The 24,059-nt window shown below is 30.9% G+C and overlaps 3 protein-coding genes across 4 annotated transcripts; 2 read left to right on the top strand and 1 right to left on the bottom strand.

The window, feature by feature from the left end:
• Positions 1-2,105: 2,105 nt before the first annotated feature.
• On the top strand, positions 2,106-6,641 carry LOC106757905. The gene is made up of 6 exons (XM_014640760.2): positions 2,106-2,528; positions 2,669-2,773; positions 2,901-2,959; positions 3,221-4,981; positions 5,274-5,415; positions 5,848-6,641. Exons 2-6 carry the CDS (start codon positions 2,680-2,682, stop codon positions 6,522-6,524), a joined length of 2,733 nt encoding a protein of 910 aa, XP_014496246.1. The 5' UTR covers positions 2,106-2,528; positions 2,669-2,679; the 3' UTR covers positions 6,525-6,641.
• A 7,161-nt stretch (positions 6,642-13,802) lies between these two features.
• LOC106757733 lies at positions 13,803-21,948 on the top strand. 2 transcript variants are annotated; one of them, XM_014640500.2, is made up of 2 exons: positions 13,803-15,026; positions 21,891-21,948. In XM_014640500.2, exons 1-2 carry the CDS (start codon positions 13,879-13,881, stop codon positions 21,931-21,933), a joined length of 1,191 nt encoding a protein of 396 aa, XP_014495986.1. In that variant the 5' UTR covers positions 13,803-13,878; the 3' UTR covers positions 21,934-21,948. The 2 variants fall into 2 exon arrangements, with proteins under 2 accessions (XP_014495986.1, XP_014495987.1); XM_014640501.2 differs by lacking the exon at positions 21,891-21,948 and adding an exon at positions 15,289-15,792.
• Positions 19,556-23,361, bottom strand: LOC106757734 (probable protein disulfide-isomerase A6). The gene is made up of 11 exons (XM_014640502.2): positions 23,069-23,361; positions 22,890-22,974; positions 22,692-22,789; positions 22,515-22,570; positions 21,485-21,602; positions 21,366-21,393; positions 21,153-21,244; positions 20,899-21,055; positions 20,695-20,819; positions 20,430-20,529; positions 19,556-19,902 (listed from the first exon to the last, which is right to left on the bottom strand). Exons 1-11 carry the CDS (start codon positions 23,230-23,232, stop codon positions 19,837-19,839), a joined length of 1,089 nt encoding a protein of 362 aa, XP_014495988.1. The 5' UTR covers positions 23,233-23,361; the 3' UTR covers positions 19,556-19,836.
• Positions 23,362-24,059: the final 698 nt, after the last annotated feature.

Raw genomic sequence — 24,059 nt, 5'->3', positions numbered from 1 at the left:
TATTATATATATATATATATATATATATATATATATATATATATATATATATATATATATATATATAAACTATTCAATAGTCACGTGTTAAACTTTAAAAGCGAGTTGGCGTCTTACTCTAATTAATTTTGAAATTTAATAAAATATAAATTCTCAAAGTTAAACTCCGAATTTAATCGGAGATCAACATTAATTACATCTAATAAAAGTTTTGTCCAACTTTAAATACGTATTTGCATTTCAGTTTCATTTAAGTGAATTAGCGTTAAATTCAACGAAACACAGAATGATTCTCCATTCATTAATTGGAAAGGACGATACTAACATTCGTTGTCGTTCTATAGAATTTCCGAACCCAATCTTAACCTCACAGATTCTCCCCTTTATGTTTTTTAAGTGTTCGATTAAATTTTAAAAATATCAAAATATAATACATTTTGTTCACTTTAATAACTACACCAACTATATAATATTCTACCTTTACAACATAATATATAAATATATTTATATAAAGTAGGTGAAGATTACTGAAATACAAGAATATAATGACGCGACAATAGTTTCAGATTATCAAACTGGTTATCATTTAATGATTGTTCGCCAACTGATTAATTGACTTAAATAAGTATAGCACATAGTAGTCAACGGAAATTAAATAAGAATTCGAATCTAATCTAAGATTTACGAAATCATTAATTTGCAATAAGAATACATTAAAGTCCTTATATTATTTATTGCAACCACTTCACAAAATTATTATTTAAAATAAATTAAAAAGTTAAATTAGTTTCTCAGGTTATTTTGTATAAAATTAGATGAAAGTTAAATAGGATGTCTTTGTTAAAAAAAGTTATTAAAATAGAAGCGTTTTGTTAAAATTATTAAAACATTTGATAAGTTTATATGAGTTTTCTTACATATATTATTACAAAAATAATATAATATAAGAGGAGTTTATTTTTTACGATTTCTTAGATGTATTTTTTGTGTTTTTAGTTGATTTTGAAACACTCGTCTATTTTTTGTTTCTTTTATATCAAATACCATTTCAAACCAAAATAATAAATAGTTTAATAATTAAAATAAATATTATAATATTTATAAGATGGTAAATTAACATGTTATTTATAATAATAATAATAATAATAACTATAATTACCATACACTTATATCTTGTTTTAACTTGTATTTTAACAAAGACTGTTATTAAAACTAGTTACATGGTTAGTTTTTTTTTTTCACTAATTTTTGTTTAGTATGTTTGATCATGCACTCATTACGTTCGCGTTAATATTAAAAATTTGGACGATGTAAAATAAACTATTTTTTCATAATTAGTTAGATCTAATAATACGATAATTAAACTAATAAAATAGAAATTAAGTAATTAATAAATAGTCTCAATAAGTAAAAGAACAAAAAAAGCGAGAAAAATAAAACATTACCGTTTACAAATAACCAATATGTCTCTAACAGCTCTAATTCACCAATCACAATAAATATTAAAAGTCCTAAGAAAATACCTTAAATATTAAAATCGATAAAAAAAATTCAACAAATTATAACTTCTCACTTATTAGCTTTATTTATTCATACCATACATTTCCACACGTTTGAATTGGAAACTTACTGAGAGGGGAAGTAATGAAAGGATTGTTTAACTTATTAAAATTTAGGATACCAAATATTTTTTCATTAAAATCTCATTTTATTTATTAAAATAATATATAAATGAATTCATATTATAAATTTGTAATGAAAATTACAACGTGTTAAGGATTTTTAAGCATAAAAGGGATAAGTAAGGTATGAAATATATATTTTTTTGTAAAAAGTAAAGAATTCTAACACAACTATGTGATAAAAATGAAAAATAAAAGTTAAAAGCTAACGAGGTTTAAACAATATAAAATAACATTTAAAAATGTTACAAATTAGTGAAATAATTTTTATTTGAATAAATAAATATTTAACATCAACGTGTGATTGGTGAGAATAGAATTTCGTGTGGGAAGAAAACATAATTGAAAAAAAAAAAGTAAAAAATTCAGTAAGAAATAAATAGGTATTGTTCGGTTGGATAAAAAGCGAGGCAAAACCTTTTTTTATCCCTCCATTATTTGTTTGTTTTTAATTCGACCCCTCCGCCAAGACCAAAGTGACACACCGCAACAGAGACAGACTTCTCTTTCGCTCTCTCCAGAATCGCAGATTTTTCATTTTCTCCTACTTTTCTCGTATTTTACTCTCATTCTCACTCTCACTCCCACACCCAACTCCCAGATCTTCTTTTTGTTCCACGCTTTAATTTGTTTCTCGGTGGAATACTGAGGCATCACAACTGAGGGTTGTGCTGTGTATGTGTTGCCCCTTTTCACAAATTATTCCATTAGTAACGAAAAGTGTATGCATTGGATAGCGGGTCTCTGAAAATAACTCAACAAGTTGTTATTTTCAAGGCAATTGTGTTTTCTGATTCTCGTGCAACAGGGAGCTCTTTGATTTAATAAATGGGCTACTGAAGCTAGGTAAGATTTCGATTAACTGTTTTCTATTGCTAGTTTCATTCAAAATGTTTATTGATTTTGGGGCTACAAATTTGGGTTCTAGAGTTGAAGGAACCTAACTGTTGAAATGGGTTGATGTTGTTGTATTTTGCCTGAGATAGGAAAACGAGAAATGGAGATGGAGAAAAGGCGTTCCAAGGGAAGCTTCCTTAGCTTGTTTGATTGGAACTCCAAATCTCGAAAGAAGCTGGTTTGGAGCGATCCAGGTATTATTAATGTTGTCGTTGTTTACATGCCATGTATACTTGTTGATTCAACAGTGAATCTTTTTCTTCAATGCTTTTCTCTCTCTCTCGTGTGCCTATTCTAAATGTTTCTGTTACAACAATGTAGAGATTTCAAAGCAAGGGAAGGAAAATGTGGAGAACTTACACAAGTCGCAGCTCACTAGGGTGTGAATTTTTTCCCCTCCTTTTGTACTGTGCCTGTTATTTGTTTTATTTTTTTTACACGGTATTTTTTTTTAATAAATTTCTCTAAACATACTTATTAGGAGAAGAAAATAAGTAGGAAAAATAAATTAGGCTTTTGTCATTAGTTTTATTAGCTTGTTTTTTACTCATGCTAGTACTTGTGAAAAAAAAAAATCTAAACAGGACTTTTATGTATCTTGATATTAATTTCTGTTTTGGTTTTATTTGCAATTGTTTCAGATAAAGGTGGATGAATATGGAGCAAGTCCAAGTAACATTCAAAGTGGTGATTTTGACAGCACCCTCTCAATTTGTAGTGATGAAGGATGTGGGAGTAAAGCTCCTGGGTTAGTAGCGAGACTGATGGGTTTGGATTCGTTGCCAGCTTCGGCTGTCACTGAGCCCTCCTGCACCTCACTTTACGGCTCTACATCTCATGGAGTCTCTGACTGTAATGAGGGTGCTCTTCATTCAGTGGATGAGTTTTTCCCTGCAGACTACATAAATACACTGCTTAAGCTGGAGAAGTCTCAATTGGGTGCCATAGAGTCAAGGGCTAGAAAATTGGAAAACCTTCCAATAAAAAGATTTCAAACTGAAATGTTACCTCCAAAGTCAGCTAAATCCATTCCAGTTACTCATAATAAACTGCTGTCTCCTATCAAGAGTCCTGGTTTTCTGCCACCAAAAAATGCTGCTCATGTAATGGAGGCAGCGGCTAAGATAATTGAGGCGAGCCCTCAGCCGTATTTGAGGAATAGAATATCTACTGGGTTTTCTTCTGTTCCCTTGAGAATTCTCAATTTGAAAGAGAGATTGGAAGCTGCACAATATACACCAGTGACTGGAAAACCTACGAATATGAGCAAAACCTATCCTGCAAATGGCAAGCTTAGTGAGAGGAGTAGTAATTTGTCTAAATGCACTTCAGCATTCAAGGGTTCAAGAGGTTCAGAAAAAAATAGTCCTTGCCATTTAGCCAGTAAAGGGAAACCAGTTTCACTTGCAATCCACGCCAAAAACAACGCACATAGTAGAGATACATTGATTTCAAATGGTGACATGAAATGCACGAGACAGAAAGAGAAGAATGAGATGAAGTCAAATCAGCACTTAAGGAGCCAGAAACCAAGTACGCAAAAAGCCATGCAGCAGAGACCTTGCTCAAGTCGGAATGGCAATGTGCTTGGGCAGAATAATCAAAAGCAAAATAGCATGACTGCCAAGGGTAAATCAACTTCAAAAATAGATTCCAATAAGCCAACAACACGAGCTTCACCTTCAGAAACTTTTGGAATGAGGAAGACAACAAACAAGGGTGCTACAAATGCCAATGTTCATCCTAGAAGGTCAAGCATCAGGGCAACTGACATCCAAAAGGAGTTTCCACGATCCAAATCAGTAAGTACTTCCAGAAAGACAAAATATATCAGCAGTGATGTTCATGAGGCTGGAGGTCCTGATAATGCAGTCAATAATTTTGGAAGTAAGTCCATCAAATGCAATTTCACGAGTGATGGAAGTTTTGATCAAGATGCATTTAACATGAAAGAAAGCAAGGATGTTATTTCATTTACATTCACATCTCCCTTGAGGAGAAGTATGCCTGAGTCATCTTCCTCCACCGAGCAAGTCAACGGAACCAGAAATAGAATTGATGTAAACTCTCTTGAGCATAGTGATAATTTTCATCCCAAAAAACTGTCATTGTCTCCACAAGGAAAACATATGATAGACAGTGATGCTCTAAGTATCCTGTTGGACAAAAAGTTACAAGAATTGACATCCAGAATTAACTTACCTCAATTTACCTTGGCCGCAGAGGGGATTTCTTCTGGTTTGGGATCTAGTGTGCAAGACAACTTTCCCAGTGCACCAAGCACCATACCTAAGGAACAAGACCGAAGCCTATTTCCTGACCTGTTTAGTTATAAACTGGACAGCATTCTTGACTCTCGTCCAAGTGATGATTCCGTGCTTAGCATGAATCGGCAACTTCAGGTATTTCAGCTCGTTATGTTTTGAGCTTCATCTATTATGATTTTCAGTTCAAGTGTTAATTATTGATAGAGCATCTTGCTTGCTTCCTGAGATCAATTAGTGAAGAGAGTATGTTGAGGTTGGGAAATAAAATGTTTGGAATGCATATTAAAACTTTACGGTGATTTGTTTGAGATGGTTCTCACGTAATTTATAGAATCTGGTTCTACAAATTAGATTATCTGCAATTTTCAATAATATTTAGTCTGAGAAGAGTCTCTTTGATTATCTTCGTATTCAATCACTTGTGCAGACTTCTGAAGTAAATCAAGATCCTAGCTGTAGCAGCAATAGTGAAAGTGGAAATGATATAGTTTGTTGTCGTTCAACTTCTGTTGCGGGGTCTGAAACTCTTGTCAGTGAAAGTTACTTGGATAGTGAAGACAGCGCTTACGGTAATGTTTTTATCTTTATCTTTGCACTGCCGATGAACCAAATCTGTTACGAACTATAAAAATAAAAGTAAAAACAAAATCTCACAATCTATGTCTCTTTTACTTATTTGGTAAGAAATTGCACCATGCATTCAAAGAAATTTGCAGCATTGTTGGTTTTTGTGTAGAAGGGATTAGCTGTAGAACATTATTTGCAGATGGTGTCAAGTTATTCTTCAAAACTGGATTGTTTGGCATACTTTTGTAGTCCTCGATTATTTATTCTAAACAAAATGTCAAATATATTTTAGTTGAACACGTATATTACAACTCACATATTGTTCATTCATCAATTTGGGTTATAGAAGTTACAATTCGTTGCATTCCCTCGGTATAAAGGGACTTATCTCTAAAGTTGTAAGGGCCATCAGTTTCTCACTTTTCTCCTTTCAGCCAGCACAGTCTATTCTTCAATGCAAGACGAAGAAGCATCTAGTTTTTCCCAGATAAGCGAATCTGTATCACTTGAAAGTGAGGTGAAGGGACCAGAGCAAAGCCCTTCCATATCGGGGGATGGAAATATGACCGTCAAACAAATAAGTGGGATATTTAGTTCAGTTGATTTTAAAAGATCAAGTAACACAGAACTTGAATATGTACAGGATATTCTTGGTAATGCAGAGTTTATGGCAGAAGAATTTGCCATGGGTCAAACTAGTGCAGTCATTATGCCAAATTTATTTGAACTGTTGGAGAATCAGAATAGTAGAACAGAAAACTACGGAGAAGAGTACTCTAAACTTGAAAGGAAGGCTATATTTGATTGTGTGAGCGAGTTCCTGGAGTTAAGATGTAAGCAAGCTTTCATTGGAACGTGCAAAGTGTGGCCTGGGTGGATGATGGCAGTTCAGAGGAAGAACTGGATGGCAGAGGAACTGTATAAGGAGATGCTGAGTTTTAGAAGCATGGAAGAGGTAATGGTGGATGAGCTTGTCACAAAGGACATGAGCTCGGGATGTGGGAAATGGCTTGACTTTGATGTTGAAGCATTTGAAGAGGGTTTAGAAGTTGAGGGGGACATACTAGCTTATTTGATTAATGAATTAGTTTCAGATTTGTTACCAGTCTAACCCCTTGATGATTTCTGTGTGTGCTATACATATTATGATTATGAACAAATAGCATTGGTGTAATTAAAATTCTTGAAAGGTAACGCCAAAGCGTCCGTAGAATATCATTCAATCAAATTCTCTTCAGTTTTTTTTTTTCTATTTGACAGTAATATTTTTAGAACTTTTTATTCCCGTACTTGAATGATGAGTATAGTCATTGCATTAGAAAATTTACATGTTGAAGTTAATTAAGTTCCCTCGTCACTCTGCGAGTCTCAATCCTTTACGGTATAGTACAGATGTCAGTATTTATACAATTATTTGAAAAGATTGATAGTTTGATACCGGATTCAAAGTATTGACACAAAAACATGTGTTTGAGAATATAGAAATACAATCGGGTGCATGGAAATGAAGTAGGGTTAGTTAGTTACAAATAAATAGTAAAAAGTGTGAATATGTGATGACATTCATGGATGAACTCTAAACCTTAATAAATGAATGAGTGGAGAGAGCAAAATATGTTCTAGCACTAGTTGCATCTCTCATATGAGCAACTCGGTTCTGGTTTGTCAACTTTTGTTTCAGTCACTTAAGAATTGAATTGGTCTTGTTGCTATCAACTTGTTATTGTGACCGTAGTCTGTTGCTAGGCCTAAAGGTTGTGGCTGTATTCTCCCCTATACTTATTATATGGATGAAAATATCTGAATTAGTTGTGCAACATCAAATCAACCTAATAATTTCCTCTGACTGGTTTATTTTGTGTACACTCCTTCACACATATTGTGAATGGTGTGAACAAACTTCTAATCTTTATAACTTATACATGCTGCCTTGTCACTGCCAAAGCAAGAAAAAGACAAAATCAAACAAGGACTAACCAACCAACATATCATGTTTCCAAATGGGCCATGGCTCACTGGCCTCAACCATTATTAAGCATATAAAGGCTAAAATTTCATTTTGATCGAAAATGACATCATAAATGGACCAATTGGAACACTTGGCACATGGTTTCTCTCTGGTTAAAGCGAGCTGGTCTTGTAGACTTTGATGTTTGCATTGAGTGGAGTAGAAGAAGGATGGGAAAATAGAGAATCCACATTTTTTGGTATATGGTATAAGTTTAATTCTACAATGATCTATCATTTTAACGAGCCTCGTATGCAATAATTACACGTAAAGGATATAACAACATACCACGTGGTTTCGACATTATTTCTTTGTTTCTACTTATATCACATCCTTGTTACTTGCACTTTCATATTGCGCCTTCACTTGCAAAATGCATTAAACTGCTGTAATTATTATTACTATCGCCATGCTATTATTGTTATTTAGTTGTTACAAATATTGTTTCAAGTTAAATAACTTATTTAATACATTGTAGGACTAAAGTAAATGATGCAATATTGATTATAAATTCATTCTTTCTGGAAAACAAAGTTTTGAATGAGAAATTAATGAAGAGATGTTTTAGGCATTACCAATTATGCACTGTAAACGCACTTATTCGAAGGTCTAACAATATGAAATAAATTTAAATGTTCTTAATAAAAAAAATCATTTCTATATTAAAATAACGAATGTGAGAGCTTAGTTTAATTGTGTGGATCCAACCATTTTTTAATAATAAATGATGTGATAAAGGACGGTGGTGGTTGTTTTAGGTTGAAAGAAAGAAGAATGAAAATGTGGAGGAATTTTAGAGATAGGAAGTGTAATAATGGTGTTTGTGACAAAACAAAGAGGCTTTGAAGGTGATAGAAAAGAATGAGCATAACAACTTCAATTGATTAATCAAATATACGTCATGTCAATTGAGGAAATGATAAGGAGGAGAGGACGGACATGTATTTTTAGTAGGGATGAATCAGGTACTACATTACTCAATTAATTTATATTCAAATCTATATTTACTATAACAAGAATTATATACCAAATACAAATAATTGAATTGAAGTCCAAATCTATACTTAAAAAAAGTTTAGATATTTAGAGAAATTGGTATCCATTTAAAATCATATTTTTTTTTCAAAAATATTGAAAAACCAAAATAATTAAATATATGTATTTAGTGTACATGAAATTTAATAATAGGTAATATAATATGATAAAAAAAATAAAAACAATAAAATTTAGCGCGGAACATATTAAAAATATATATATAATATGATTTGGAAGAAAATATTTTTTGTGTTTCACTCAATTGAATTTTATAATTATAATATATATATATATATATATATATATATATTATTTTTAATTTTAAATTACTGACTATTTTGAAGAGATTCTTTGTTGGGTTATAATAAAATTAATAATATTTTGAAAATGTTACATATGTCAGTGTTGAATTTAAGTCTTTTAAAACTAAAAAAACTACTTAAATAATAGAAAAAATAACATGGTATATAATGTTGGTTTAGTACTATATAGTTTTTTTTTTTAAAAAAAGTGAATTCTAATCATGTAAAAAAAAATTGGATTGTTTATTATATTTGTATATTTTACTCTAAGTTTTTAGATTTTAAATTATTTATTATTGGGATTTGGTGTGACTTTGAAAAAAAAGGAATTTCAAGTAAGAGGAAATATTTATGTTCCTATTTTTTTTTTTATAAAATTTTATGATATATGTATAAAGTTGATGTTTAATGTGGAATTGAAATTTGTGAAAGTTGATGTTTGAGAGAATTATAGTTTGTATTAATCATATGGAATTTGTTTAAAAATTGTATTGCTAAAATAATTTTGAGCAACACCTTTATAAACATAATTGGTTGTGTTTCATAAGGTTGATTTTATGATATTTTTGTTTAAGGAGAATTTTTTTTTTTTTAAGGCAAACATGAAACATAAATTTAAACTTACCTACTAGTCTTGTCTAGTTTTTCTTTATGTATAAGACTTTTCACTTGCGAAAATAATATTATAACTCAATATTTTTTTTTTTTTGTTTAAATTTTGCCAAAGTGAGGAATCTTTTACTCAAATGAAAATAACTCTACAATCACTCCCTTATTTTCTTTAGGTGAAAAAATATATTTTTCTTTCCTTTTCTTTTATTCTTTTCAATGGATTAATTTTGAGTATTTTTTATAGATGCAAAATGAATATTAATTTGTATATTTGATTGATTTATGGTTTTGTTTAAATAAGTTATATTGTGTGACAATGTTTACTTTGAATGCCGAGAATTTTATGAACTTTGAATTATAAATCTAGAATGATATTTGAATCGTTGTTTGAATGATGTATTAAGTATTGATAATTAATAGAGATCATCTTATTTCTAAGATAGTCTTAATATATCAATTAGTGTTAAAAAGGGAGTTCTTGTACATTTATAACTTATGTTATAATAAACTTATCGATTAATCTTGTGTTTGCTTGTAAATTTAAACCTTGAATTAGATCATAATTATTCTCTACTAATACATACTTAATATGAGTATTTCAAAATACATCAATTGATTCCATCTGTTAGAACATTGAATAATGTATGGATTCATGCATGATTTATATGATTGTTGTATGTTTGTTTTTTATTGAAATTAAATTTTTTATGGATTGTATATTGTACTGCTGTCCGTGGACCAATGGACATTGAGGTAATTAAAAGATAATTAATAACGATAACAATCATTGATGGACAATTAATAGGAATAATAACAAGATGAGTAATTAATGGATCTGATTTAATTATCATTGTGAGACTTATAAATACAAGTTTAATATCTTATAAAACACACTTATTTTATGATAGTAAAAACATATATGATTTGAGGGTCGCACTGTTTTCTATAGGTCAATCTCGAGCATACCGATCAACAACCAATAGATTGGATGATCAAGACTTAGAACAATATAGCAGAATAAGAAAGATTGATCCTCAACCCTTAAACCTAAACAAATTGCTAATTAAACTTTTTTTTACATATATTTTTTATATTAAAAATTTATTTTAATAAGTTATCTTTGCATACAAGGTTTTAAGTGGTGATCTCTTTTAAGTATATTATGTCCTTGAGTAGATATAAATTTAAGTGCACGAACAACATCGGTTAGAGAATAAAAAATTTGTTTAAATTTTGTCATAGATATTGATATTTATATATATTTATTGTGTATATATAAATCGTATTTTTGAAATACGGTTGAGTTATCTAATATGTATTTATATTTTATGTGGTTATAATGTAATATTTAATAAAAAAAAATGAGTATAATTTTATAACAGAAGAGATATGAAGGTGGAAGTCAACCTCATAAACCTCCCAAAATCAATTAATGAACTACAGTTTGCTCTTCACATAAATTTGAAAGTTTTCACTCACTTCACCTCTATTTGTTTTTTAGCAGTAAGTAGCTATTTGCTTGAACTGGTTTGAGACAGAGAAATATAAATAAATAAATAAATAAAATAAAACGTGGAATTTGAAAAAGACACGGACATTGTTGCACCTATATTTTTGGCTTCTGGCCGATGATGTGTTGCTTGCCAATGTCAAGCCTTTTCAGAGTCACCTTATCTGTAACATTTTAGGATCTTTTTTTGTTATATTTTCCACTTATCTTGAAAAAATGGGGTTTATGCACCTCCAGAGGAAAAAAATGTATTTAACTTATCAAACTAAGATATTTAATTTATAATAAAGTTAAAGTTATACACAATGATAACCATAGAAAATGGATAAGAATAAATGGTTATGTATAATTTTTATAATATCAAGAAATTAAGTAATAATATTATATTTTATTTTTAGATATTTTGTCATCACATTTTATTGGGGTCCTATAAAAAATTGAGTATATAAGTGTTAAATATTAATAATACATCTTTTGATGAGTTATTTAAAAAAATATGAATATTCTAGGACAAAAACAAAATATTGGTTTATAAGTTAAATAAATTTACATATGGACTGAGATAATTTTTTAAACAATGATTTTGTAAGTTTTTTTTTTCATGTTATTGTAACATAATTTTATACTGTCTAAAAGTATTACTTTCTGATTTCTCATTATTTTGTTATTCATTAGTCAATTTTAAATGTAAGTGGATGATATCATTCTGAGAGAATTTTTTTATTTTTTATTTTTATAATGTATAATTGATATTAAGTTCTTTTTTAAACTAAAAATGTTAGTTCTTTCTAATACTTTTTAAATTTGGAAATGGTCAAATCTAACATAGGTATTTTAAGTAAGAAAATATATATTTGTTTGTTAGGTAATAAATCTCGTATGTAATTTATAATATAAACTTAGTCTCAGTAATGGTAACCTTATAAAAGATTAGAAGATTAATTAGAAAATTTCTGTATTTGATCATGTTTAGAGTAGACATTGTTTTTATAATTCATAAGTTTAGTCAATATATTCAAAATCTATTCACAACATATTTAATTGCAGTCAATCAACTTTTACAATATTTGAAATCCTCTTCAGGTTAAAATTTGTTTTTCCCAACCAAAAACAAATTTCATTTTTTTAATGTTTTTCTAATTTTTAAAAATTAAATAATTTATTACATATAATATTTTAGTTTAATACTTATTTTGGTCTCTCCTTTGGGAGGGTTTGTTCAAAGTAGTCCCTCCTTTTTTCAAAAGTTCACTTAAGTCCTATCTTTTGCAAAAACTGTTCAAAGTGGTCCTTTTTGTTAACGGCGTTAAGTTCAGTAACGACAGACGTGTCAGGTGTCTAATGTCTGATTAGGTGGCATTGTTATTTGTTTTAATAAATATATATAATTGTGACGTGTAAATTATATTAATTAGGATAAAATAAAGAAAGGAATTAGGGGTAATTAGGGTCAGAAGATTGGGGTAATTGGGGTCAGCTTAGGGTTCCTGGTTCGTGGATTGCGATTGGGATTGGGATTGAAATTGGGGTCAGATGATTGGGGTAATTGGGGTCAGCTTAGGGTTTCTGGTTCGTGGATTTCAGATGGTCAAATAACTTCTTTTCTTATGGCCATCATCACAGTTGCAACTGGGGTCATCCCTTAATTAAATGATGTGATGGAAAAATTCTGCAATTTGAAGGATGGTTTTCAGTTTTCTGCATAACCCAGTTCTTGAAAGTGAAAATCTTGACATAGGGTTGGATTAAAACCCTGAAAGTAATGTTGAAAGTGCAGGCAACTCAGAGGGGTTTGCTATAGGAGTAGTGAAAACTAATGAGTTTTACTTTTCTGAAAGTGGTGTGCTGGTTTTTGGTTATTGAACTAAGGAATTAAGAATTTGTATCAGAATTATGGACAAGCAAGCAATGGAAACCGTAGCCGTTTGATGGAAGAGAGAGCACCCTCCACAGCTGAAGAATTCCAAAGAGTTGCAGAGGAAAAAGCCAGGGAGACGAAGGAAGGAGTAGCAACTCAGATGATGATAGTGCACGAACCTTGACGACACAACCTCCTACAGAGCTGATGGACGAAGACGATGGTATGAACCCTAAACAATGTTCTGTTCAATTTCTAATTTTCCCAATTACATTCGAAATTTTTACCCCAAAGAATGTTCTGATCAATTTCTAATTTAACTTAACCCTAATTTGAATTTCTAATTTCACCCTAATTCCCATGTCTAATTTAACCTTAATTCTAATTTCTAATTTAAACCTATTTCCAATATTCCACGTCACATTTTCTTTTATTTTTTAAACCTGTAGCAAAACATAACAATGACACGTAGTCACATATTAGCCACCTGGCAGCTGTGCCGTTAAGAAAGTTAACGCCGTAACAAAAAAGGATCAACTTGAACAGTTTTTGCGAAATTTAGGACTTTAGTGAATTTTTTAGAAAGGATGGACCACTTTAAACAAACCCTCCCAAAGGAGGGACCAAAATAAGTATTAAACCTAATATTTTATAGTAATTACTTATATCTTATTTTAATATATTCATCATGTACTAATTGGAATCTCTTTCTAAAATCTCATCTCATCAGGAAGGAAACTACAATAAGCTAATTTTGTGGTGCTAAATACAACTTCAGGTTGGATTTTAAGATCTCAAAATAACTTGAAGAAATTGCTCAATATTATAAGAGTTTGTTTCTATAGGCATTAATTATCTCTAGCATTGGTTTGTTTATTCATCTTTCTCCCATGCAACCAAATAAAACTATTATTTCTTATTAAGTTTAATTTTCATTTGTTATGAACTCTCATATATATTTCATATTATTATATTTTCTTTTAAAAAAATCTTGTAATAAGTAGGACCATTATTACAAAAATACCGTGCAAAAAAATTACAAGAATGATGAATAAAAAAAAAAATCTGATACTCTGATCTCATACACTGTTTTATTGTAAAATTTTAATTAATTGCATATTAGATGTCTTCCAGAATGGCATGGAAGGATATAAGAGAAGAATGGGAAGGGCAATTTTCAGAGACAGACTCTGTTGTGTTCTGTTAATATTGTTACAGTATTTATTTATTCATTTGTCTTCCTTATTTTTCTGCACTGGCTGTTCCTGCAGTTGCAGTTGCAGGCTTTGCACCTTTCTCTCTCTTGGACACCATAGCATAATGGAGCTCCAAACCCGGAGCAATAATGGAGAAAAAGCAAACCCAGAAGAAGACATCGACAGCAACTGCTCCACTCCCTATGTAAGTGCTCCTTCCAGTCCAGGCCGGGCACCAGGCGGTAGTGGAGGCTTCTTCTACAGTGCTCCGGCGAGTCCAATGCACTTCACCATAACAGCGGCTTCCACTTACTCACCCTCTTCCTCTTCCTTTGAGAAAAACTCCTCTTCCTGCGAGTTTGAGTTCTCGGCTCGGTTCAGTTTGACGGGTTTTAATGGTTCAGCTTCAATGAGTTCGGCAGATGAGTTGTTTCTGAACGGTCAGATCCGACCCATGAAACTTTCGACCCACTTGGAGCGTCCACAGGTTCTGGCCCCCTTGCTGGATCTGGAGGAAGAAGATGATGTAGAAAACGAGGATGTTGAAGCGCGTGTACGAGGTAGAGATCTGAGGTTGCGGGACAAGTCTCTCCGGAGAAGGACCAGATCCCTGTCACCTCTGAGGAACACGCCTTTGGAGTGGACAGAAAACGAGGATGTGGTGAATGAGGTAAAAACAGACAAGAAGGAAAACGTGACCTCTTCAAGTGGAACAGGGAGGAGTTCCAAGAGATGGGTTTTCTTGAGAGATTTTCTCAGAAGTAAAAGCGAGGGAAGGAGTAACAACAAGTTCTGGTCCACTATCTCCTTCTCTCCAGCCAAGGATAAAAAGGCCCAAAACCAGGTTAATGGGCTGCCAAAGTCCAAGAAGGTGACAGAAAAGCCCACTAACGGTGTCGTCGTAGGAAAGAGACGCCTACCGGCCTCACCCCACGAGTTGCATTATAAAGCTAACCGCGCCCAAGCGGAGGAGTTGAGAAGGAAAACATTTTTGCCTTATAGACAAGGCTTGTTTGGGTGTTTGGGATTTAGTTCCAAAGGATATGGTGCTATGAGTGGCTTGGCCAGAGCCTTAAACCCTGTCTCTTCCAGGTAAACTTTCCTGTTCCTTTATTATCTATCAATATTTATATATATAAAAAAAAAAGTTGTACAGATATCATTATTATTTGTTCTTGTATGGTTCTGGAATGGCGTAGTTGATTGTGGAAGTTTTGTGACCCCTCCTATCGTTGTATCTTACATTCCACAAGGTGGATGAAACTTGAGCTTTCTTCTATCCATGTGTTTGTAGATGCTCATAAACAGTGTACAATATTTCATTGTCATCTTACTGTTTATGCTCCCTGTGCAGTGTGCAGTAACTGAGTCTGAGTTATTATATTCACGCTAGCTGGTTCTAGTTTTGGAACTTGATTTCATCTTAAGTTTTAATATCTTTTCTGCAGTTAGATTAGACCTAAATAAGGGTTACAGCTTTGGGTTGTTGTTGTATATTTTATTAATTAACAATTTTAAGGGATTCCAAATGAATTGAAAATATATAAAAGAGAATAATGACAGAATCGGGTGTGAGGTGGGTTTAGGTATGAGGACCCATAGTAACAGTGTAAACACAGTTGGAAGATGTTTCTAGTGTAGCTCTAAGCAGACCCACAATTGAAAGATGCTTATGCTTGTTTGTATCTTTGGTGTCCTAAACTTTTTGTTGCTTATGCAAATTGTATATCTGTCGGGACTCGGAGTAGGGCAAATACATGAAATCACCAACTTTGCCCTTGGCTAGTTATAAATAAGATGAAATCCATCTGTTATGAATGAGACATAATATAATGATTTGTCATTGAGTTTCTGAAAACTTACATTTAAGTATGTAATGAATAAACCCTAATTGAGGTTATTGTATTTTTTTTATTTATTAATATTTATATTTCCTTATGCTTTTCAACCATTTTGATGTTTGGTGCACACAGTCTTACCAAATAAATGAGAGGAGAGGTAAAATGTTGTTGTAACTTCGACTTACCAAACCTTTGGTGCTATAAATTATTATATTAACTACATAGTAACCACCAACTGAAGTATGCTGGAGTTCAATATTTAACTCCTTCAAAACTTAATATTTGTTACAAAATCATACATACTCCATTTTCCTCACTAAAAAGGATAAACTTTTTTTACTAAATTTTTAAATTTTTAGTCTAGTTACTTGAAATCATATGGTTTTTAACAAAATATTATGAGTAGAGTTTTTTAAAGGACAATGATATTTTTGACAACACTTTTTGACAACTTTTTTGACAACAGGACACATGTCATCATTTTATTGGTCTATTTGAATTTATGTTTAAAAAATATTTAAAACGGACCAATCACAAGCTGCCACGTATGCGTTGTCAAAAAGTTGTTAAAAAAGTGTTATTAAAAGAAGTTTTTCCTTTTTTAAAAGATCAAACAACAAATTCGAACGTTGTAGCGTGTTGAATGAGAAAGGTAGGTAAATATTCAGTATCAGAATTGGTCTGAATTCAATTTATAAAAATGGTATATAATTTGGTGATTGTACTGACTTTGCCTGGGAACATTTTACTATTTGAAATCAGGTAGGCATTCATTTTCTAAAGTTACATATATTATTATACTGTATGTAGAATATACCAATAATAAAACAATAAAACACTAAAACTTGTCTTTCCACCTAAACCAATTCTATCTGTTCGTGTTAACGTTTCCAATCTAATGACCTACCGCTACCAATATTTCCTGTGCCTAGGATTTTGATATTACCATATGTGTTCTTAAATTTTAGTTTTGATTTTTTTGGGTTATGTTTCTAAATATTACTTGCAGCTTTTGTTGCTGTTTTAAAATTATAAAAATTCAAATGAATTTCAAAATATAAGTACAAGGGCTGTTGGATTGAATTAAGTTTAACAAAAATCATTTTTTATATAAAAAGTCTTGTGAAATTAAAATAATAATTTTAAATTAAAAAAAAAAAAACTATGATAATCAATAATCAAAACAATTTTTCTAAAGTTTGCTAACAGATTAAAAAATAATTATCCAGTAATTAAAATTTAATGGATTATTTTATTAATTAGATTTTGTGCAAAATTTTATTTAAAATATGCCGGAGGTTTCTTTTTTTTTAATTTTTGCCTGTACTTTCTCAATTTTTTGACAGTAGAAGAAGAGTTCTGTTGTCAAATTCCAAAGATATAATATCCATTTTTAAATTATAGTTATTATTATATGGGATTATTCAATAAATGAAAATGAGGTTTTTATTTTTATTTTTTTCTATAATTAATTTTCTGTAATTTACTTTGACGTTGAGACTTTTAAATATTTATTTGTAACCATAGCATTCTCATTCTTGCAATTGGTCTTTCTTCAGAAATTAATACTAGTCAGTTATTGTTATTAGAAATTATATGAAAAGCAATAAATACAAAAGGGAAAATGATGATAAACTAGAATAATTTTTCATAAATTAATAGTGGTATGTATGCTATACTATTTTAATAATAACTTGCAATTAAATAATAATGTAAAATTTATATATTTGTTCAATTTATATATTTTTTTAATTCTTATACTCTTAAACTACTATGTTCAATGCTTTTAAAACTTCAGAGTTACATTTTCTTAACAAAAAAGTAATTATCAACATTAATAATAAGTTAAGTTTGTGAGACTTAACAAATTTTTCTAACAACCTTAGTCTTCTTTGTTAAAAAATACCTTTTAAAAATCTTAAAGTTGACACTTTAAAAGGTTTTCCTAATTAAATAGAGTGTTATATACCTGTTTAAAACAAAAACTGCTAAGTTAAAAAACCACTACAAAATTTTTATGAGTGTCAAAATGTTACAAACAAAAAATTGACAAATATTGTTTTGTAGCCTTTGAATAAATAAGTGTTGGAAACATTATTATAAATTTGTAGATTTAAAAGTTGTAAAAAAATCTGCTTAAACAATTTTTTTTTATTTTGTTTACAATTACGGGTTAATGAGTACAGAAATAAGAGTAGGAATGACAAATTGTTAAGACTGATAGAACTTTGTGATTTTATATAGGCGAGAAAATAAATTATACCAGAGAACAATAAATTACAATTAATTAGTTAATATAATTTGTATTGATTTTATATTTCATAATTTAAAAAATATGATTTATTTATAATTTTTATTGATTACGATAATTATTTTTAAATTTCTTTAATTTATAAGTTCAATACATGATCATACATTCTTCTTTCACATATTTTCTTTGTTTTCATTCAGTGGAACAGTTATTTACTTATCTAGAGTAATGTATAACAGATAAAAAAAATATTTTGACCAGTATCAAATGTTTCTAATATTTAAATTATCTGCCTTAATGCTAGTAGTCACGGGTGGAAAGCAAAAATCCATACTATTTGTTATTTTTATTTTTAAATAATTGAAATTCTTTAAATTCTTGTGAGTTATTAACATTCTTTCAAATATTATAATTTCATATTTTATAAATTCATTAAAATCAAAATTATAGATATTAATGATAAAAGATTTTTAAGAAAAGCTTTAAAGAATGTACATTTTTAGAATGTTCTTCACAATCACATTCTTTATTGAGTATTAACCATGTTGGTAACTTTAGACATTTTAAAGTACAGCAGTTGAATTATGATATCAGATTGGTTAATTTCTCCATATAACCTAGAAAATGTAAGGAGTAAAATAATTGTTGTGTTTGAGTGGGAATGGGATAAAAGAAAGCCAGAGGATGATGGAATTAGAACTCCTTTTTGTCTGTTTAGGATGAAACAATAGATAGGAATGAGGATAAAAGGGAGTGCGAAATTGAACTCATAACATGAATAGTGAAAGGTGGGGGTCCTCTTCCTCCTCCTCTGTGGACCTTATACAAACAATACTAAAAACATGGTAACATGATACTTCTGGTCTGAATATCATGGATTCCCCTAAATCCGTGTCAGCTTTTCTCCCCACACTACATTCAGGTGCTACTAGGCCCCTGCCCATTCAACTCATACACGCCATTCCACATGTAATCACTGTATTCTGCAAACAAAAAGACAACATGAAGAGGGCAATGTGCCAACAGAATAAAAGGGAAATGAATCTAATATTGAAAAAAAAAATGTCAAATCATTTGTTTTAACTTTGTGTATGATTATGTAAACCCTTTGGTTTTATGGTATTGGATTTCCAGTTACATGAATGATTCTCACTACCAATTAGTATAGAATGTCTAAGCTATGTGAAACATGAAACACAATGAAAGTTATACTCTTGTCATCCTATGTTACAAGATTTTTGCTTTAAAGTTATACTAAAATTAGTTACAAAGCCTTTTTAATCTCTCAGTCTTAACACATCATTTTAATATTGTGGTTTTTAGAACAAGAATTAATAGAGATTAAAGATAATGAGTCAGTATTTGTCTTAAACAAAAGTAAGTAGATTTTTTATTTATACAAAATTAAAAAAATACTTACTTTCAACCGACAATGTTATAAGTTTAAGTGAGCTATCAGCTATCTGTGATTGATTTGTTTGTAATAATATAAATAAATGTTTACACAACATACTCTGTGCAAAGATTCCTTTTAAAAGAGATTGCAGTTGTAGGCAGATTGAAGGCAAAAACAAAAGACAATAACAATCTAGCCTGAGCATCATAGAGTATGATGATTTCTTACATGAAAATTGTACTTCTGTTTAATTTTACGACACTGGTAAGTGATCAGTACAAAAATGTGCTTGAAATACTATTTATAAGAAGTGGCACATCTAGAAAACTAGGGTGGTAACACCTAGAAACTGGAGAATTACAAATTATGTCTCCCTGCATAACTGAAATAAACTACTCTTCTATTACAGTAAGATCAAGCAAACGATGATAAGATGTTCTTCTTCAGAGTGAATTCATCTGCTTTTGCTGGGCTGATTGACTGCTTCAAAAGACAGAAAACTTCAATTAGAGGAGTAATCCAAATTACTAACTATAGTTTAAAATAACAGATTTACACCAATTGATTACATATCAGACCATCACACTCTTACCTAAACCTTCAATGAACAAAATCCAAGTACATCATTTACAATTTACATAATCACCACTAGTGTAGTGAAATGAAAGATGTCTTAATTGTAAATTGAAAATGTAATAAGCATTTGAATAATTGAAATTAAAAATCTTGGTTCCAGAAAGTACAAGGAAAGGCTTGGTCACATTTAATAAATAAGAGTAGCAAAGGGTTCTACCAATATACTCATTATCTTTATCTTGATGTGCTATGCAGCATGGACATGACCAGAATCTCATGTTACAATCATAATGACAAATCAGTAAAAAATAGTTTCCATACTATTCCATTCCACGGAGTGAAACGTGCTCAATAATACATTATGATATGCACTTGATTACATTAATCTCCAAAACATTTATGATATCAAACATGAAAAAGTCATCGATTACCTTCTCAAGCATGCGGTCTAGACGAAGAATTTCATTCTTTGCATAGTCCGTACCCTTTTCCATACTCTTTTTGGCAAGTTTTAAGTAGAGGTTGCCATATCTGGCCATAACAGAAGAGGACAGATGTCATAAAAACAAAGAAGTAAATCTTTATAATTAAAGAAAAAACTTTGGGTAAACAGTTATGGCTTCACAATAATCACAATTGAAAATAAAACCAGAGAAACCATCACATAGCGGAACGGAACCATAAAATCATTCAAACCTGGCAGCAGAACCCTTGAGCGTCTTAACTTCCTCCTCAAGCCGGGAATATACTGCCTTCTTGTCATTATCATCAGCATTCACAAACTCCTTCACCAAGCCATCCAGAGATTCTACAATACCAGCCTGCACTAAGAATAGATAGTCATTATAATGATATTATTCCAGTCTCTTTCATTTTAATTAACATATGTGATTAACTAACTTTAGAACTAAGCTGCCCTTTTCCATCACGGTATGTACCACATTTCTCATTGATGAAGGCTACAAAATCATCCAAACTACGACCACCACTATAATCTTCACCAGCTTTATTGCTCTTAGGGAAAAACTTCAGCGTAGGGTAACCAGTAACACCATATCTGTATTGGAAAATTTCCAAATTAGGCACGTGTATTTCTTAAATACAATATCAACCTATTTTAAATAGGAGATAAATCAAAATGCCACCGCACTCACTTCTCAGCCAAATTCTTATACTTGTCAGCATCAACATTGGCTATAACTACTTCTTCATCCAGGTTAAATGCTGCAGCAACCTTTTCATAAGTCTGAAAATAGTAAAAACTTTATCAGGGTAGACCTTTGACATAATCACGGGCAGATGAAGCTTATAAAGATAGAATAACCATAAGCTATAATAGGAGTCTAAGGACCGAAGAACATCCTTACAGTGGCAAGGGCCTTGCAGTGACCACACCTGTAAAACATTATAAATTTATCAAGAAAAATATTGAAAAAAAAAATCTACAGATATAATAAAGTTTTGCAGATCATCTAGGTATACTTACCATGGTGCATAGAATTCCACCAGAACATCTTTTGTTTCATCCAAGACAACCTCATCAAAGTTATCTGGGGAGAGAATTACCACACTGGATGGAGCAGAAGCTATCTTCACATTAGTACCTGCATTAACAAGACATTTGATATCAATGCTAAATTGAGTTAATATTATGCAAAGAAATGATACACGAATATAGAGACACTAAAAATGCCAGAGAAGTTCAAGCAACACACTATTTCTCTTATTCTCTTTACTATTAGTGAAAATTAATTGAAAAATGTAAGTCATGAGTGGGGTTCATAAATAAAGTGCGAAACCCACAAAATTGTGTGATTTCAATAAAATTTAGCCAATTATAAAGAGTGTATTCAAGATTGTATGTTGCTAACATTTCTCAAAATGCAATGCAGAAAAAAGAATGAAAGACAACATCGTGAGAGCATACTACAATAGAGACAGTGAGCAATAAAAGAGGAAAAAACATGAGATGGTTATTTTGTATTGCCAAATATCAGAGTCAGTTCAGATACAATACAAAGCTATAAGTGTTTTAAAACCTTTGTACTGAAAAAAAAAAAAACAAGAAAAAAAAAAAACTATATCGTTTCCCTTAGACAAGCTCTCAGAAACACTTTCACCTTATAGACTCTCATTGTATTAGGTAGCGTGACCCAAGGTCACGATAATTCTGGATAATAATTTCAACCACTATCACTGAGTAAGGCATGAATAAAAAAAATAATAATAATTTAGTTACAAACAGATGCAATGGGATGAAGGGGTAGCTTTCTCAACACGTGCACCAAAAAAATATTATCTTCAACATTCTTGAAAAAATATATTTATAAGTCCAACAATCCAGGAAAAGCATGTTGTTCATTAACATCTTCAAATCACCTTGCCAAATTAATAACAAAAATAATTCAAAGTATTCCAAAGGCACAACCTCAACATCACCATTTAAATCAATTAACTAGTTACAAAGTACGCTTATTTACATCCAGAAAATGGACCCTGCAAGACATTATTTGTACCTGCTTCAAGGTTCACAAAGGCAGCAAGGGCTTCCGCAGTCCGTGCACCTTCATACCTAGAGAATTCAATCAAATGCGAATATCAAATGCAATGAATAGCCATAAGTTAAGAACAAGAATATTCTGACATTTTCTATGGAATAGAAAAAAAGTGTCAAATAAAGGCAAACTGCTCACTTTTTTGGCTGTAGAGATCCCTTGGGAAAAAATTGAATGGTAGGGTAGCCAGAAACCCCGTATTTACTGCAAACGCTCTTATGTTCATCACAATCCACCTATCAAAAGATACAAACCATATAAATAAACTTTTGATCCTAAAATAAAACGAAAGACAATAAAATCTAAAGCACATTAAAAAAAACGCTAGCAACCAACCTTCGCAATCAAAACCGACTTCGTTTTCCTGAAACTCGTTCCGAGTTGTTCGTACTCCGGGGCAAGCTTTTTACAATGTCCACACCTGACATGGAAAACACAATTAGATTCCATAATTCACAATGATATAAGCAATCAAATGGAGGCGCTGAGGTTAGAGTATCGCGATTCACACATACCAGGGGGCGTAAAACTCGACGAGAGCGGCACGATCCTTGCCAACCTCGTTTTCGAAGGTGTTCTGGGTGAGTGCAACGACGTCGTCGGCCGACGCCGATGAGAGAAAAATCATGAGCGTGACGGCTGCAACGGCCACCATCATCCTCGTAGTGGAGCTCCACATTGTTCGCTCAGTTTCCTCGTCGATCTCTGATGATGTTTTTATGTGTTTGGTAACTATGTGAAAGTTCTCGCTACCTTCTCTCTGTCACTACGCTCAACTTTTCATTTTCCCCTCTTCTCATAGGATTTGCTTTTCATAAATCAAGAAAAAAAAAACTTAAACTAAAATCTGCAACACAATTAAGTGGCTCTTGCAAGGGCTTTTTTTTTTTTTGTTAGTGACTATAGTTTATTACAAATTATGGGATTATTAGTGAAGTTTAAGGTAGTTCTGTAATTTTAATATAATTTATGGAAAATGATATTTTAACACCATTTTTTGACACTATTTTGACACTGTACATGTGTCAAAATGCGATTGGATGATTTCAAATTAAAAAAGTTAAGGTAGGGGTATATTTGGAAAAGAAAAACCAAAGTTTGTTTTTTTAATTTGAAATCGTCCAATCACATTTTGACACGTGTACAGTGTCAAAATGATGTCAAAAATTGGTGTCAAAATATTATTTTCCATAATTTATTGAGTAAAATTATATATTAAGATTTGGAGCATTTCTTACTTTCTTTCGGGATGTTCTAATAAGTGAAGAAAATATAATATAATTTATTATGTTAAGAAAGTAAATATATTCATTTTTTATTTAATGTGACTATTTTTTTTTCATAAAAAAATGAATAAATATGTAAGACCTAAATACATATGTTTAGACTCGATGCATTTTATGATTGAATATTCCACCTATAACTAAAGCTTTAGATTTTTGCTAGCAGAGTACATGTTTAATCTGCCTTAAATGTTTCATACACATATAATTGATTCAATAAAAA

Source organism: Vigna radiata, chromosome 3 (assembly GCF_000741045.1).
Source record: "Vigna radiata var. radiata cultivar VC1973A chromosome 3, Vradiata_ver6, whole genome shotgun sequence".
Classification (NCBI taxonomy): domain Eukaryota; kingdom Viridiplantae; phylum Streptophyta; class Magnoliopsida; order Fabales; family Fabaceae; genus Vigna; species Vigna radiata.
The sequence above is the reverse complement of the archived record's forward strand: the minus strand, read 5'-3'. Positions and strand labels throughout refer to the sequence as shown.